This window comes from Anolis carolinensis, chromosome 5 (genome assembly GCF_035594765.1).
Source record: "Anolis carolinensis isolate JA03-04 chromosome 5, rAnoCar3.1.pri, whole genome shotgun sequence".
NCBI classification, from domain to species: domain Eukaryota; kingdom Metazoa; phylum Chordata; class Lepidosauria; order Squamata; family Dactyloidae; genus Anolis; species Anolis carolinensis.
In genome coordinates this window covers 3,320,869-3,334,875 of record NC_085845.1, presented here as the reverse complement: position 1 = coordinate 3,334,875, position 14,007 = coordinate 3,320,869, and the positions used below count along the sequence as shown (strand labels likewise).

General features: G+C 45.6%; 1 protein-coding gene across 1 annotated transcript; it reads right to left on the bottom strand.

Moving 5' to 3' along the window:
• Positions 1 to 2,781: 2,781 nt before the first annotated feature.
• On the bottom strand, positions 2,782 to 10,857 carry LOC103281529 (BCL2/adenovirus E1B 19 kDa protein-interacting protein 3). The gene is made up of 6 exons (XM_062983663.1): positions 10,699 to 10,857; positions 6,087 to 6,219; positions 5,919 to 5,964; positions 3,357 to 3,436; positions 3,127 to 3,252; positions 2,782 to 2,955 (listed from the first exon to the last, which is right to left on the bottom strand). Exons 1-6 carry the CDS (start codon positions 10,763 to 10,765, stop codon positions 2,907 to 2,909), a joined length of 501 nt encoding a protein of 166 aa, XP_062839733.1. The 5' UTR covers positions 10,766 to 10,857; the 3' UTR covers positions 2,782 to 2,906.
• Between the last annotated feature and the right edge of the window lie 3,150 nt (positions 10,858 to 14,007).

The following is a 14,007-nucleotide window of genomic DNA, read 5'->3' as shown; positions in this document are numbered from 1 at the left end:
GCAGTCATAAGATGCTTTAATATGATAAGAACATAGCCATGCAGCCTGGAAAACTCACAGCAAGCCAGCTATTCCGGCCATGAAAGCCTTTGACAACATATTATTGTTACTATTATGATGATGTTTATTTATACCCCACTTTGTATTCCTTCCTCCCGCAAAGGTCTATGAGACCCCCAAAGGAGAGGGCAGAGGACAACTTCCCAGGATGCAATTCTGGGCAAGAAGGGATTGTCCATTGGCTATTGATAACCCCCTGTTCTGTCTGTACTAATGGAAAAGCACAGTTTCCCCAATTTAAGGCTTTTTTTGGGTGGGCGAGTGTCAAGTAAATGCAACAGGGCTCCGTAGTTGCAATTTGTGTCACATCCCAGCTCTTAACGCCTCTCATGGGATCTCCCTTTTGCAGACAGGGCCCCGAGACCCACATTACCCCCCTCCAAGCTCCCCAATTCCACCAAGTGCTCACAAAGGGAAGTGTGCTGTTTCCCCAAAAATAAGACAAGGTCTTGTATTAATTGAAGGTGATGGATACCTGCCAGTCTGTCTTGAAGTTGCTCAGATGATTCCTTCTGGTTCAGCATTGGAGATCGTGGCTCTCTCGCGCTATCTGCTGGTGGTCGCAGGAACTGCAGGGCTTCCCAGTAGAGAATTTTGGACCCCCATTATCACCCACCTCTTCCCAAGCCCCATCCCCCTTAATAGTCTCAAGCATTGTCACGGAATTTGGAGTGTTTATTTGGAGGAAACAGCTGAGGGGGGGCCACAATCCCCCCTTCCATCCCCTTGCTTGGGGGCAGGGGGTTCTTCTTTCCACACATGAATGGGGGGAGGGACATTGGGGGCATCACACCAGGAAGCTCTTTAGTTTGCCCCTTCCTTTGATGCCAAAGGAGATGGTACACCTCGAGCATGTGCAGAGGGCCATTCCCACCATGGACAGTCCAGAGGTCACCGAGCCCTTCTCCCAGTCTTTGCCTCTGTAGCAGGATCCCCACCTGTGTGTGTGTGTTTATGCGTGCATGTCGCATAATATACATGTGTGCATAGACACACATTTATATATATGTGTGTGTGTGTGTGTATGTATGTGTGTGTGTGTGTATATATATATATATACACACACGCATATCTATAGGATGTGCCAAAGGTCATAAAAGGGGAGCTCTGTACGTGTGTGTGTCTATAAACATATATATGTATATATATGCACATATATACACACAGAGACACATTTATATACATATATAGATGCATATATATAGGATGGGCCAAAGGTCACAAAAGGGCCCCTCTGTTGTGTATGTGTGTACACACGCACACATATATGTATATATATGCACCCACACATTTATATACATGTGTGTGTATGTGTGTATATATACACACACACATGCATAGGATAGGCCAAAGACCACAAAAGGGGCCCTCTGTGCATGTGTGTACACACATATACATATATGTATATATATGTGCATATATATATATATATACACACACACACACATTTATATACATGTGTGTATATATACACACACACACACACATGCATACATATAGGATGGGCCAAAGGTCACAAAAGGGGCTCTGTGTGTGTGTGTGTATACATATACACATATACACCCACACAGTTTATGATGCTATGGTACTGGGTGCTATTCAAAAGATTTTGAGCTTCCACTCATAATGTAGATTTATTTCCTACCCGTATTGCACACAATTACGTGGCATTGTGAAGTAAAAAATAAAAGAGGATTTATTACAATATTGAACCCTCTTTGTGACATTTGGCCTCCCTGTATGCTTGTGTGTGTGTGTGTGTATACACACACACACATATATACACATACATACATACACATACACACACACACACACTTATGTTCATAGCAGGTCTTTCCTGTCCAGGTTTGCATCTCTGCTCTCCTGCAAATTAGCCAAACCACCACCACTGCATCTTGTAGCGGAGAGTTCCTCAGGTTTCAGGAAAAACCATTTCTCACAGGAGGGTCCTAGACGAAGCTGGAAAGGCTCCCCCCCCCACCTCAATATGCACTCTGCTCAAGGGACCCTGACCCATTCACTTTGTAGGAACCTCTTTCCCCCTGGTGTCTACTGCTGCGTATGGGGAGGGGGCTTTCTGGCCAGAACCCCCCCCCTTCTTCCTAGGTAAGGATCTCCATGAGAGGGGTTTCCAACCCCCCCCCCTTAGTGAATCACAAGCTGAACATGAGTCAACTGTGACCTGCGTCAGCTCAACGGCCCACGTTCTCTTCTGTGTCAGCCAGACCTCGCCTGGAACAACCCTGTGTCCAATCCAGTTTTAATCTGCTGGCAAAGATGAGTCAAGAGTGTGATGCGGCAGCTAACAAGGCTAATGCATTTCCAGGCTGCATTTGGAAACCAAGGGCAAGCCATAGCCTGGCTCTATTCTGCATTCTTCCTCTCATTGCTTTGGGAGGTGGGCTCACTTGCTACCCCCCCCCCCCCCAAGAGGGTGTTTACTGTGACCTGCATTCACCTTTTTATGGGAACAGATGGGGGAGGGGGCTTGCATGCATGTTCACTTTGAGGGAGAGGGGTAACGGGGGAGATGTGCCTCCCAAATAGTTGGTGATGTTCTGTCCAAACTGCCCCCTCCCCTTATAGGCACCATAGGTGGGGGCGGGGGCTGACTGATTGAGAGGGGGGGGTCCAGGTATGTTTGTGTGTGTAGAGACCCCCCTTTGCCAGAACGCAACTCCCCCCTCCCCAATTACACAACGCAGCCCCACACAGCCCTGGGAAGGAGGGTCTTCTCAGTCAATTTGGGGAGGGGTCCATGGGGTGAGGAGCGGCAGATAAGTCCTGGAATTAGGGGAGGGGGCTCCTCGCTGGAGAGCGGACAAAAAGGGTGGGGGGTCCGGTCACAGGGCGCTGGAGGACGAGGTGGCCAGGCGCTTCCCAATGCAGATGCTGGAGGGAGAAAGTGGGGAGAGGGTTGTCAGGCAGAGCCCCCTCCCGAGGCCTTGCTTGACCAAATAGGACCCCCAGAGGCCAGCCAAAAGAGCCCACACCCCAATATCAAAGCAGGACAGGGGGTCCTTTCTGTGTTGGGCTCATCGTGGCTTCTGCAAACAAACTCACCCCAGGCCCAGGGCCAAGACGTGGCTGAGCATCAGGGAGGGGACCACCAGCAGCATCAGCGGGGGGTCCTGCAGCCCCTCTTTCCGGCTCAGGGCCGGGCTGAGGAGGGGTCCACAGGCCAGGTCCCTGAAGGGAGAGAGAGAGAGAGAGAGAGCAAGAGTTGGGGGTGCTGCAAAGCCAGAGAAGGCTCAAAGAGGATGCCGGTGTGGGGGGGGGGGGACACTCCTTACGTGGGGGGCAGGGTCTCCGGGGGGCCAGGCCACGTCCAGGGCAGGGTCTCGCAGAGAGGCGTCCTCTCGGGGTCTTCCCTCTGCAAAGACGGAAATTGAGGGCGTTACTGGGAACCCCACTATTGGGAGAGCAACCAGGCCTTGTGTTCATTCAGCAAAAAAGCAAAACAACAAGTAGTCAACTGTTATACACAATAGTGTTATAAAGTACATACCGTATATACTCGAGTATAAGCCGACCCGAATATAAGCCGAGGCACCTAATTTTACCACAAAAAACTGGGACAACTTATTGACTCGAGTATAAGCCGAGGGTGGAAAATGAAGCAGTTACGGGTAAATTTCGAAATAAAAATAGATACCAATAAAAGGCATCAGTAGGTTAAATGTTTTTGAATATTTACTGTATTTCAAAGAAAAATAATAAACTAGCTCTATAAGTGGAAAAGCAGGAGCAACAAAAAAATATGGTATCAACAATAACCTAATAATAATAATAATAATAATAATAATAATAATAATAATAATAATAATAACGATAATAATAATGGGCATACTGGTGCCGTTCCAAAAGATCTCAGCCGGCATTTGGAAACAATAGACATTGACAAAATTACCATCTGCCAACTGCAAAAGGCCACCTACTGGGATCTGCGCGCATCATCCGAAAATACATCACACAGTCCTAGACACTTGGGAAGTGTTCGACTTGTGATTTTGTGATATGAAATCCAGCATATCTATCTTGTTTGCTGTGTCATAATAAAATAATAATAATAAAAAAACTTCATTTGGATCCCACCCTATCTCCCCTTGGGGACTCAGGCCAGCTTCCAACATAGTAACAGGCAAAATTCAATGCTTATATAAACAATGCAGAGCTAAATATAGATCTATAGTTATAGATACTAATTTCCCCCTGAAACATTTGCAAATCCCTCTGTATGTGTGTGTGTGCATTTCCCCTACAATATTTGCAAACCATATCCATATATATATATATATACACACACACAGTAGAGTCTCACTTATCCAACGTTCTGGATTATCCAACGCATTTTTGTAGTAAATGTTTTCAATACATCGTGATATTTTGGTGCTAAATTCGTAAATACAGTAATTACTACATAGCATTACTGCGCATGGAACTACTTTTTCTGTCAATTTCGTTGTATAACATGATGTTTTGATGTTTAATTTGTAAAATCATAACCTAATTTGATGTTTAATAGGCTTTTCCTTAATCCCTCCTTATTATCCAACATATTCGCTTATCCAACGTCCGTTTATGTTGGATGAGACTCTACTGTGTGTGTATATATATATATACTGTATATATAGACTTGTCTATATATATTCGTGTGTTCATTTCCCCCCTGTAATATTTGCAAGCCCTATATATAGGTAGGTAAGAATATATTCATATCTATCCAGACATCTCTCTTTATATAGATATTTGCAGAGACTTGCAAACATATGAGGGTAAATTCATATATAAAAATAATGTATATGTATGGCTACAGATACACAGGTACATGGAACTATATGTATAAAGGATTTGCAAAGACCTGCAAACATATGAGGGGAAATTCATATATAAAATTAATGTATATAGATAGATACACATATAAAGGTAGATAGAGACTGCAAGTTTGCAAGTTATAGGTTAATGCCTATATATTTGTAGGAGAGTTTAACAAATATTTCAGGGGAAAATGCTTTCATAAGATTAATGAATATATATTTTTCTTCTTCCTGACTTGCAAAGGTGTCTTTCTCTTTTCAAAACATTCCCTTGATTAAGAGCGAGGGAGGCTTTGCAAAAGCAAACACACTGATAAGGGAGGAGAAGAAATAGATCACATATTGCAAGTAACAGCCTGCAGGCTCCATTGCCGGCCTTGACCTTGACCCGATTATAAGCGGGGGAAGGTTTTTTCAGCTCATCAATAAGGGCTGAAAAACTCGGCTTATCTTTGAGTATATATGGTAAGACAATTTAATCTAGAAGTGAATAGCTGAACAAGGATATACAATGATACAATATCCAATAGTGCAGGTTTTTTTAACAGAGATTATATATATAGTCAGAGATTTATCTTCACTCCTATATACAGTATTTAAGTCCCGTTAGTAATTTTATATATTCCTGGTGGAGGTATTTCAAACTGTCAAGAGTTGTATCTTCACCCTTCTGTATTGTCTTATAGTTGGTAAACAATGGGGAAAAAACTGCACTATTGGATATTGTATCATTGTATATCCTTGTTCAGCTATTCACTTCTAGATTAAATTGTCTTACATACTTTATAACACTATTGTGTATAACAGTTGACTACTTGTTGTTTTGCTTTTTGGTATTTGTTATAGATATCTGTGCCTCTTGGATGTTGTATGCATTCAGGCCTGGCCAACTTCGGCACTCCCTCCAGGTGTTTTGGACTTCAACTCCCACAATTCCTAACAGCCTACCGGCTGTTAGGATTTGTGGAAGTTGAAGTCCAAAACACCTGGAGGGAAGGCCGAAGTTGGCCCAGGCCTGCCCTAGATGCTCCAGCTCACCTTCCCAGGTGGGCTTCCGTCGTCGTCGTCCTCTTTCTTCAAGGCCCTAGAAGCACAAGGAGATTGGTTATACTCCATTCTTGGCCTACACTTGACCCTCTCTAGGCCAGGTGTTTTGGACTTCAACTCCCATAATTCCCAACTCTCCTCCTTCTCCTTCCTCCTTACCCTTCGCAGCCCTTCTCCATCTGGGCTTCTCTCAGGATGGCCTCCAGCTCACCTTCCTCCTCCTCCTCTTCCTCCTCCTCCAGGGAGGAGGGCCATTCAGGGGCTCCCAGAGGGGCCACTTCCACCCAGGAGCCTACACGGAAGCAAGCACAATCTCAACCACATTTGGATGATTCACACTATCATTACCTACCTTTCTGCCAATTTACATTGCAAGAGCAGCCATAGATGACAGAGTGGAATCTGCCAAAATGTGGAAAAGTCTAAGGCAGGGGTCCCCAAACTAAGGCCCATGGGCCAGATGTGGCCCTCCAAGGTCATTGACCTGGCCCCTGTCCTAAACTACCTGGTCTACCTGGTCTTTGGAGGTCTCCTTGCTTACTTATGGCCTTATGAGATCATCTAGATCAGGGGTCCCCAAACTTTTTAAGTGGAGGGCCGATTCACAGTCCCTCAGACTGTTAGGGGGCCGGACTAGGATGAAATAGTCCAAAATTAAGATTGTTGTTGTTGTGTGCCTTCAAGTCATTGCAGACTTAGGTCAACCCTAAGTCTAAAGTTTAGGACAGAGGCCAGGTCAATCACCTTGGAAGCCCATGGGCCTTAGTTTGGGGACCCCTGATCTAGATGATCATAAAATCATAGGTAAGGAAAGGGGCCCCCAAAGGCCATCTAGATAATCTCATAAAACCATAGGTAGGTAAGGAAAAGGACCCTGAAAGGCCATCTAGATGGTCTCATAGGACCATAGGTAAGGAAAGTGACCTCTAAAAGCTATCTAGATGGTTTCATAAGGCCATAGCTAAGCAAAGAGACCTTCAAAGACCATCTAGACGATCTCATAAGACCATAGGTAAGCAAAAAGACCTCCAAAGACCAGGTAGACTTAGGTCAACCCTAAGTCTAAGGTTTAGAGTAGGGGCCAGGTCAATGACCTTGGAGGGCCGCATCCGGCCCCTGGGCCTTAGTTTGGGGACCCCTGATCTAGATGGTCTTTGAAGGTCTCTGCTTAGCTACGGCCTTATGAGACCCTCTAGATGGCTTTTGGAGGTCTCTTTCCTTGCCTATGGTCTTATGAGACCATCTAGATGGTCTTTGGAGGTCTCTTTGCTTACTTATGGCCTTATGAGATCGTCTAGATGGTCTTTGAAGGTCTCTTTGCTTAGCTACGGCATTATGAGACTATCTAGATGGCTTTTGGAGGTCACTTTCCTTACCTATGGACTTATAAAAACATCTAGATGATCTTTGAAGTCCCTTTCCTTATCTATGGTCTTCTGATGGCCTGGTGAGATCCTCTAGATGGCCTTTGAGGGTCCCTTTCCTTACCTATGGTTTTATGAGATTGTCTAGATGGCCTTTGAGGGTCCTTTTCCTTACCAATGGTTTTATGAGACCATCTAGATGGTCTTTGAGGTCCCTTTCCTTATCTAGGGTCTTCTGATGGCCTTATGAGATCAACTAGATGGCCTTTGAGGGTCCCTTTCCTTATCTATGGTCTTCTGATGGCCTGATATCATCTAGATGGCCTTTGAGGGTCCCTTTCCTTACCGATGGTCTTATGAAACCATCTAGATGGCCTTTGAGGGTCCCTTTCCTTATCTATGTTCTTCTGATGGCCTGATGAGATCATCTAGAGATGGCCTTTGAGGGTCCCTTTCCTTACCTATGGTCTTATGAAACCATCTAGATGGTCTTTGAGTTCCCTTTCCTTATCTATGGTCTTCTGATGGCCTGATGAGATCATCTAGATGGCCTTTGAGGGTCCCTTTCCTTATCTATGCACTTCTGATGGCCTGATGAGACCATCTAGATGGCCTTTGAGGGTCCCTTTCCTTACCTATGGTCTTATGAAACCATCTAGATGGCCTTTGAGCATCCCTTTCCTTATCTATGGTCTTCTGATGGCCTGATGAGATCATCTAGATGGTCTTTGAGTTCCCTTTCCTTATCTATGGTCTTCTGATGGCTTGATGTGATCATCTAGATGTTCTTTGAGGGTCCCTTTCCTTATCTATGGTCTTCTGATGGCCTGATGAGATCATCTAGATGGTCTTTGAGGGTCCCTTTCCTTATCTGTGGTCTTCTGATGGCCTGATGAGATCATCTAGATAGTCTTTGAGGGTCCCTTTCCTTATCTATGGTCTTCTGATGGCCTGATGAGATCATCTAGATGGCCTTTGAGGGTCCCTTTCCTTATCTATGCTCTTCTGATGGCCTGATGAGACCATCTAGATGGTCTTTGGAGGTTTCTTTGCTTACCTATGATCTTATGAGATCGTCTAGATCAGGGGTCCCCAAATTAAGGCCCATGGGCCGGATGTGGCCCTCCAAGGTCATTGACCCAGCCCTTGTCCTAAACTTTAGACTTAGGGTTGACTTAAGTCTGCAATGACTTGAAGGCACACAACAACAACAATCCTAATTTTGGACTATTTCATCATAGTCCGGCCCCCCAGCAGTCCGAGGGACTGTGAATTGGCCCTCCACTTAAAAAGTTTGAGGACCCCTGTTCTAGAGTGTGGGACAGGGGAATGGGGGGGTTGACCTGGATTGCAGGTGGAAACTGCGGAAACTGGTCCATCTAATCCAGTGGTTCACAATCTTTTTTTGACCAGGACCCCTGTGACCAGGGACGACTCTCCAACATTAGTCCCAAAAGGGTTACGAATCAGTCTTTGGTCAACTTTAGGTTCGGTTTGTTTATTTGAAGTGCCAATTCAGAACATTGCACTGGATAGACCACATCAAGTCTAGTTTCCGATACAGAACATGTGCCACCCAGTGGTCGCCATCTGCTCGCCCACAGAAAACCATATTTAATCATCTAGAGCTGGAATGGTCGATCCAATGCCATTTTCTGAATCAGCACCCCAAATAACCCCAAGAATAGGCTCTGGTACCAATTTTCCCCACATGTCTTGTGGACTTTATTTGGACTGTGGCCCACAGATTGGGAACCACTGATCTGATCTAAGTCCTGCCAAGGAAACAATGGAAGAGTGTTGAGGCTAGGGTCCCTTTTGAGCCTCAGAAACCTGTTTCCCCAATAATGGATTCTGAGGAGAAAAGATGAGTACGAACAAATGATTATTTTGCAAAACATGCAAAATGTTTTGCAGCATGGAGGGCGAGAATGCCACACGGGATGCAACCTCCGTTAGGTTTTTATACATTTTCCAGGGAAATTTCACACCTGTTTTGCTGTTCTCAACCCTTTGTCCTTTTATCTGGTCTTTTTTTCATGCATGGCGGTTTTGATGAAATGTTTATCAAAACAGTTCAAGACAAATGTCCGGTTATAACTGATATTATCAATATACCACCTGGGCCCTTTGAAGCCTCAATGTGGCCCAATCGATTAAAATCAAACTACATCAAAATGACATTTCCAATCCTTACATCTCCATTTGCACCTCTAAGGAAGTGATGGTCTGTTTATTGCTGTCATTTGGTGCTAGTGGAAAACCCTTTGTTCAACTGCTGTTTGTGTTACATACTTTCAAAGACACTAAAGGTATCTCCAGTTGATTTCTAAGACACTAAAGCTATTTTATAATAATAATAATAATAATAATAATAATAATAATAATAATAATAATAATAATGATTTCATTTTTGTACCCCGCCCCATCTCCCCGGCTTACATGGGGCCAAGCCTGGTCAACAACAATAAAATAACACCATAAAACAGATTAAAAACAGTAAAAACATGTCATAAGAAATCACATATTTGGACAAAAGATAAAATCTTAGATAAAATCAGGAAAAAAACCTGGGCCAAAGTGCTAGTTATGTCGGAATCATCAAGAAGGTGTGGATTGTCCAAATTGTTGTCACCTTCAAGGTGCTGGAAGAGGTGTAATTACGGGACTATTATTGGAAAAGCAAGATTCCTGATCAATCTATTGCTATTTATTAATCGAATTGAATCACATTAAATCAGGAGGAGCAAAGAGAAGAAGCTGTGCCATTGGACTTATAACAAGACAGTTTCTGATGATGAAGTGAAAGCTCATTGAGTGCCCAATCCACAGACTCCATGGCCAGGAGATGTCTTTCCTGTGGATAAGAAGAGGCATCTAAGATTTCGACCCAAATGGTTCAGCAGATTTCCCTGGTTAGCCTACTTGTTTCATCTAGAGTATGGTATGGTGTTTGGAAGAGAAGGTGGGGTTTAGAAGAGAAGTGGTCATCAGAAGCTTGGTGCATTGGATGCTAAACTATTGGTGGGATGGAAAGATGCAAGAGATGTCTTCAATAGACACCCCAAAACAGAGTCCCATCAGAACAACTTGTGCTTGGTTGCAACCTTCTTGCTCATTCACAGTGGAGAGCGTCTGGATGAGAAAGGACATCAGAAGAAGACGGGAAGAAACTCCTGCCGCCAATGGTGGAAACTATTGCCTTTTGTGGTCGAGAAGACCACCAAGTTACTTGAGAAGAACCTTTGCAGAATGTTGGTCATCGCAGGGCTTTGTTGAGATCTCCTCCCAGATCAGGAGACACTGGACTCAAAAGCCACCTCGGTGGGCAAAGTCTCAGCCCCTCCCGAGTGAAGACCCCTCCCCTCCCTCCCTCCTCGCCCCCCCCCCCCCCCCCCCCCGCTCACCGCGCAGCAGCATCAGGGGGTCCTCCTCCTCCTCCTCCTCCCGAGGGGGGGTCTCCATCATCTCCATCCTCCTCCGTCGGCGACCCCTCCTCGCCCTCTTCTTCCTCCTCCTCCTCCTCCTCTTCTTCTTCTTCCAGGGAATCACTGGCTCTGAGCCCCTGCCCACCCGCCCGACGCCTTGTAAACACACGCGCTGCCTCCTTAAAAGGGCGACGCCGCTCCACAAGTGGGGCCTCCCTCAGCTAGGGGCCCCAACAAAGCAATGGCTCACCTGGGCATCCTCCCCTGCCCTTCCTAAAGAACGGCACCTGCAAAGGGGGAAACAGCAGCCCCCCTCCCCAGCCCAGAGCAGTGTCTCTCTCCTCCACAAAGAGACCTATCCTGACATTCCTCCAAGACTTGCCAAAGGGGGAGGGCGAGGGATGCCTCAGGGGCTAGTTTGGGAGATTCAGGAGCACATACACTGACCATAGACCAGGGGTCCCCAAACTAAGGCCCGGGGGCCGGATGCGGCCCATCAAAGCCATTTATCCGGCCCCCATGGCACAAGGGCAGAAGGGGGTTGGGCTAAATGACCCAAGGGGTCTCTTCTTCTTTTACAACCATTATTATTATTATTATTATTATTATTATTATTATTATTATTATTATTATTATTATTATTATTAGAAATACAACAAGATGAGTCCACAGCAGATACTCTGCTGGCTGTTGTACTGGATCACATGTCGAACACTTCCCAAGTTGTCTAGGACTGTGTGATGCATCGGCGAATAATGCGCGCAGATCCCAGTAAGGTGGCCTTCTGCAGCTGGTAGGTGGGGATTGTGTCAGCGCCGATTGTGTTTAAGTGCAGGCCAAGGCCTTTAGGCACTGCACCCAGTGTGCCAATCACCACTGGGACCACCTTGCCTGGTTTGTGCCAGAGTCTTTGTAATTCAATCTTTAAATCCTCATACATGTCAGCTTTTCCAGTTGTTTCTCCTCAGTCCTGATGTCACCTGGGATTGCAACGTCGACAATCCATACTTTGTTTTTAACCCAATTGTGAGGTCAGGAGTATTGTGTTCCAAAACCCTGTATTACTACTACTACTACTACTACTACTATTATTATTAACATTGAGGCTGGGTGGCCATCTGTTAGGGGTGCTGTGCTTGTGCTTTTGGTGCACAAAGGCAGAAAGGGATTGGACTCAATGGCCCAAAGGGTCTCTGCCAATCCTCTTTTTAATTATTATTATTATTATTATTATTATTATTATTAATTGCTCGGTGGCCAACTATAGTCCGGCCCTCCAACAGTCAAAAGGATTGTGAACTGGCCCCCCGTTTAAAAAGTTTGGGGACCCCTGCCATAGACAATCGATTTCCCCACTAAGGGTGACTGGCGACATCCTCCTCCCCGCCTCCAGTGCCACCCCCAGGACAATGACCAATGGCCACAGCTGGGCCAGGCAAAGTCCCACCAGAAGCCCACTGGCCAGACCCAACAGTGAGGACTCAGAAAGCTAAGCTTCCCAGTGGTTCCACTTCATCCTGGAAAGAAGGGACTATTTGGGGGAAAGAAGGGACTATTGGGCAGCAATCCCTTCTCCTCGGCCTCTTGATTCTGACATCAGGAGGGGGCTCTGTCCAAAACCCCCGTCATTGCACCCAAAGCCATGTCATTCCTCAACTGGGTGCCATCCCCCCAACCTTGACCAAGAACGGCACCAGCCCAGAGCTGTTTCTCTCTCCCTCTCTGCAAAGAGCCAGGTCATGACATTCCTCCAAGACTTGCAAGAAGGAGGAGGAGGAGGGCGAGGGATGCATCAGGGGCTGGTTTTGCACACATGCACGAGCACAAGTGGCACCACTAGGCACATCCCTTGACCATAGACAATGGAGTTTTCCACCAAGGGTGAACAGTAGCCTGGCCTGTAGCCAGAAAAAAATTGGGAGGGGTTGAATTTATTTCCAGGATGGCTTTTGAGTCCAATGTCTCCTGATCTGGCAGAGATCTCAACAACCCTCTTTCTGCACAGGTTCTTCACAGGTAACAGGTCTTAAATCATTGCTTCCTCTTGAAGCCAGTGCTTGTCGGCCACAAAGGACAATAGTTTCCACAATTGGCAGACATTTCTGTTTTCTTCTGTTTTCTTATTTCTTTTCTCATCAAGATGTTTTCCACTGTGCCATTGTTAGATCTTGGACTTTGTATGAACACAAGTGAAAGCTCAATGAGTGCCCAATCCAAAGACTCCACGGCCAGGAGATGTCTTTCCTGTGGATAAGAAGAGGCTCCTGTAACACCCCTAGGCTGCGTGAGCACTGGAAACCAACACGGAGGCCAATAAACAATCTAATATCTTTATTAATGCAATAAAAGAATAAAACAAAAGTATGCAGAGTATATAGTCAAGCAATTGTCCTTATAAGAAAGATCAAAAATAGTCCAAATAAATGAAGTTGTATGTCCAGTATTAGAGTCCAAAGTCTACAATCCAATAACTGACAAACTCTTTGGAAGTTTGAGTGGGGAAAGAGCAAAGATTCACCGGGAGATTCTTGAAGTAAAGTCCAGACAAGGATTCGAGGCTAGGCAAAGTAAGAGGCTAGGCAAGGTAATTCGTGGTGGATCTGAAACGCAGTCCAAACTTGAACAGGAGTGAAAACGCAACTCCCGGTCTACTCGTGAGTAAGCACACCGAAAGGCCGCTTAGGAGCTTGGAAACAAGGGACAATGTTCTTTGATTAGTCACATTGACACTGCGATAGGGAGAGCTCAGTGCAGAACTTTTATGGAAGTTCAAGAGTTCCCCCCAACAGGTGTTTAACTCCCCAGTTGTTCCCAGAGAAAGTAGCTGTTTCAACATGCCTGCCTCCCCGAAACTTTCCAAGGGAAACGGTTTAATTACAATCGTCTCTCTCTCTCTCTGCTAATCTCGCGCTTCGTCTCAGAAACTCCTTATGGGAGCGATGTGTTTTGAGAAAGGACTTCCTATCAAACACAACACTTTCCGGGGAACCAGGCTCTGTTTCAAGGGCGTCCGTAATTGGCTTTGGCACAAAAATGTCAACAGGGGACATCTGGAATGGAACAGAATCTTGCTGAGATGGGAAAAAACCCATATCCTCTTCAGTTTGATCTATGATGGCTGCGGGGTCATGGGTCAAAGGTCCCTGAGACATCACAGCTCCTAAGATTCTGACCCAAATGTTCTGCAGATTTCCCTGGTTGGCCTCCTCATGCCATGGTTAGCCTACTCATTTGCCTACGCGTGTCATCTGTCGGGGGTGGTTTGAATGTGATTCTCCTGCTTCTTGG

Excerpts from the sequence above, each read along its gene's own strand:
- LOC103281529 (XM_062983663.1), bottom strand. The coding sequence starts at position 10,765 with ATGGAGATGATGGAGACCCCCCCTCGGGAGGAGGAGGAGGAGGAGGAC. Across the intron at positions 5,965-6,086 it reads ATGGAGAAGGGCTGCGAAGG|GGCCTTGAAGAAAGAGGACG; the intron begins GTAAGGAGGAAG and ends TTGTGCTTCTAG. Across the intron at positions 3,253-3,356 it reads CCGGAGACCCTGCCCCCCAC|GGACCTGGCCTGTGGACCCC; the intron begins GTAAGGAGTGTC and ends CTCTCCCTTCAG.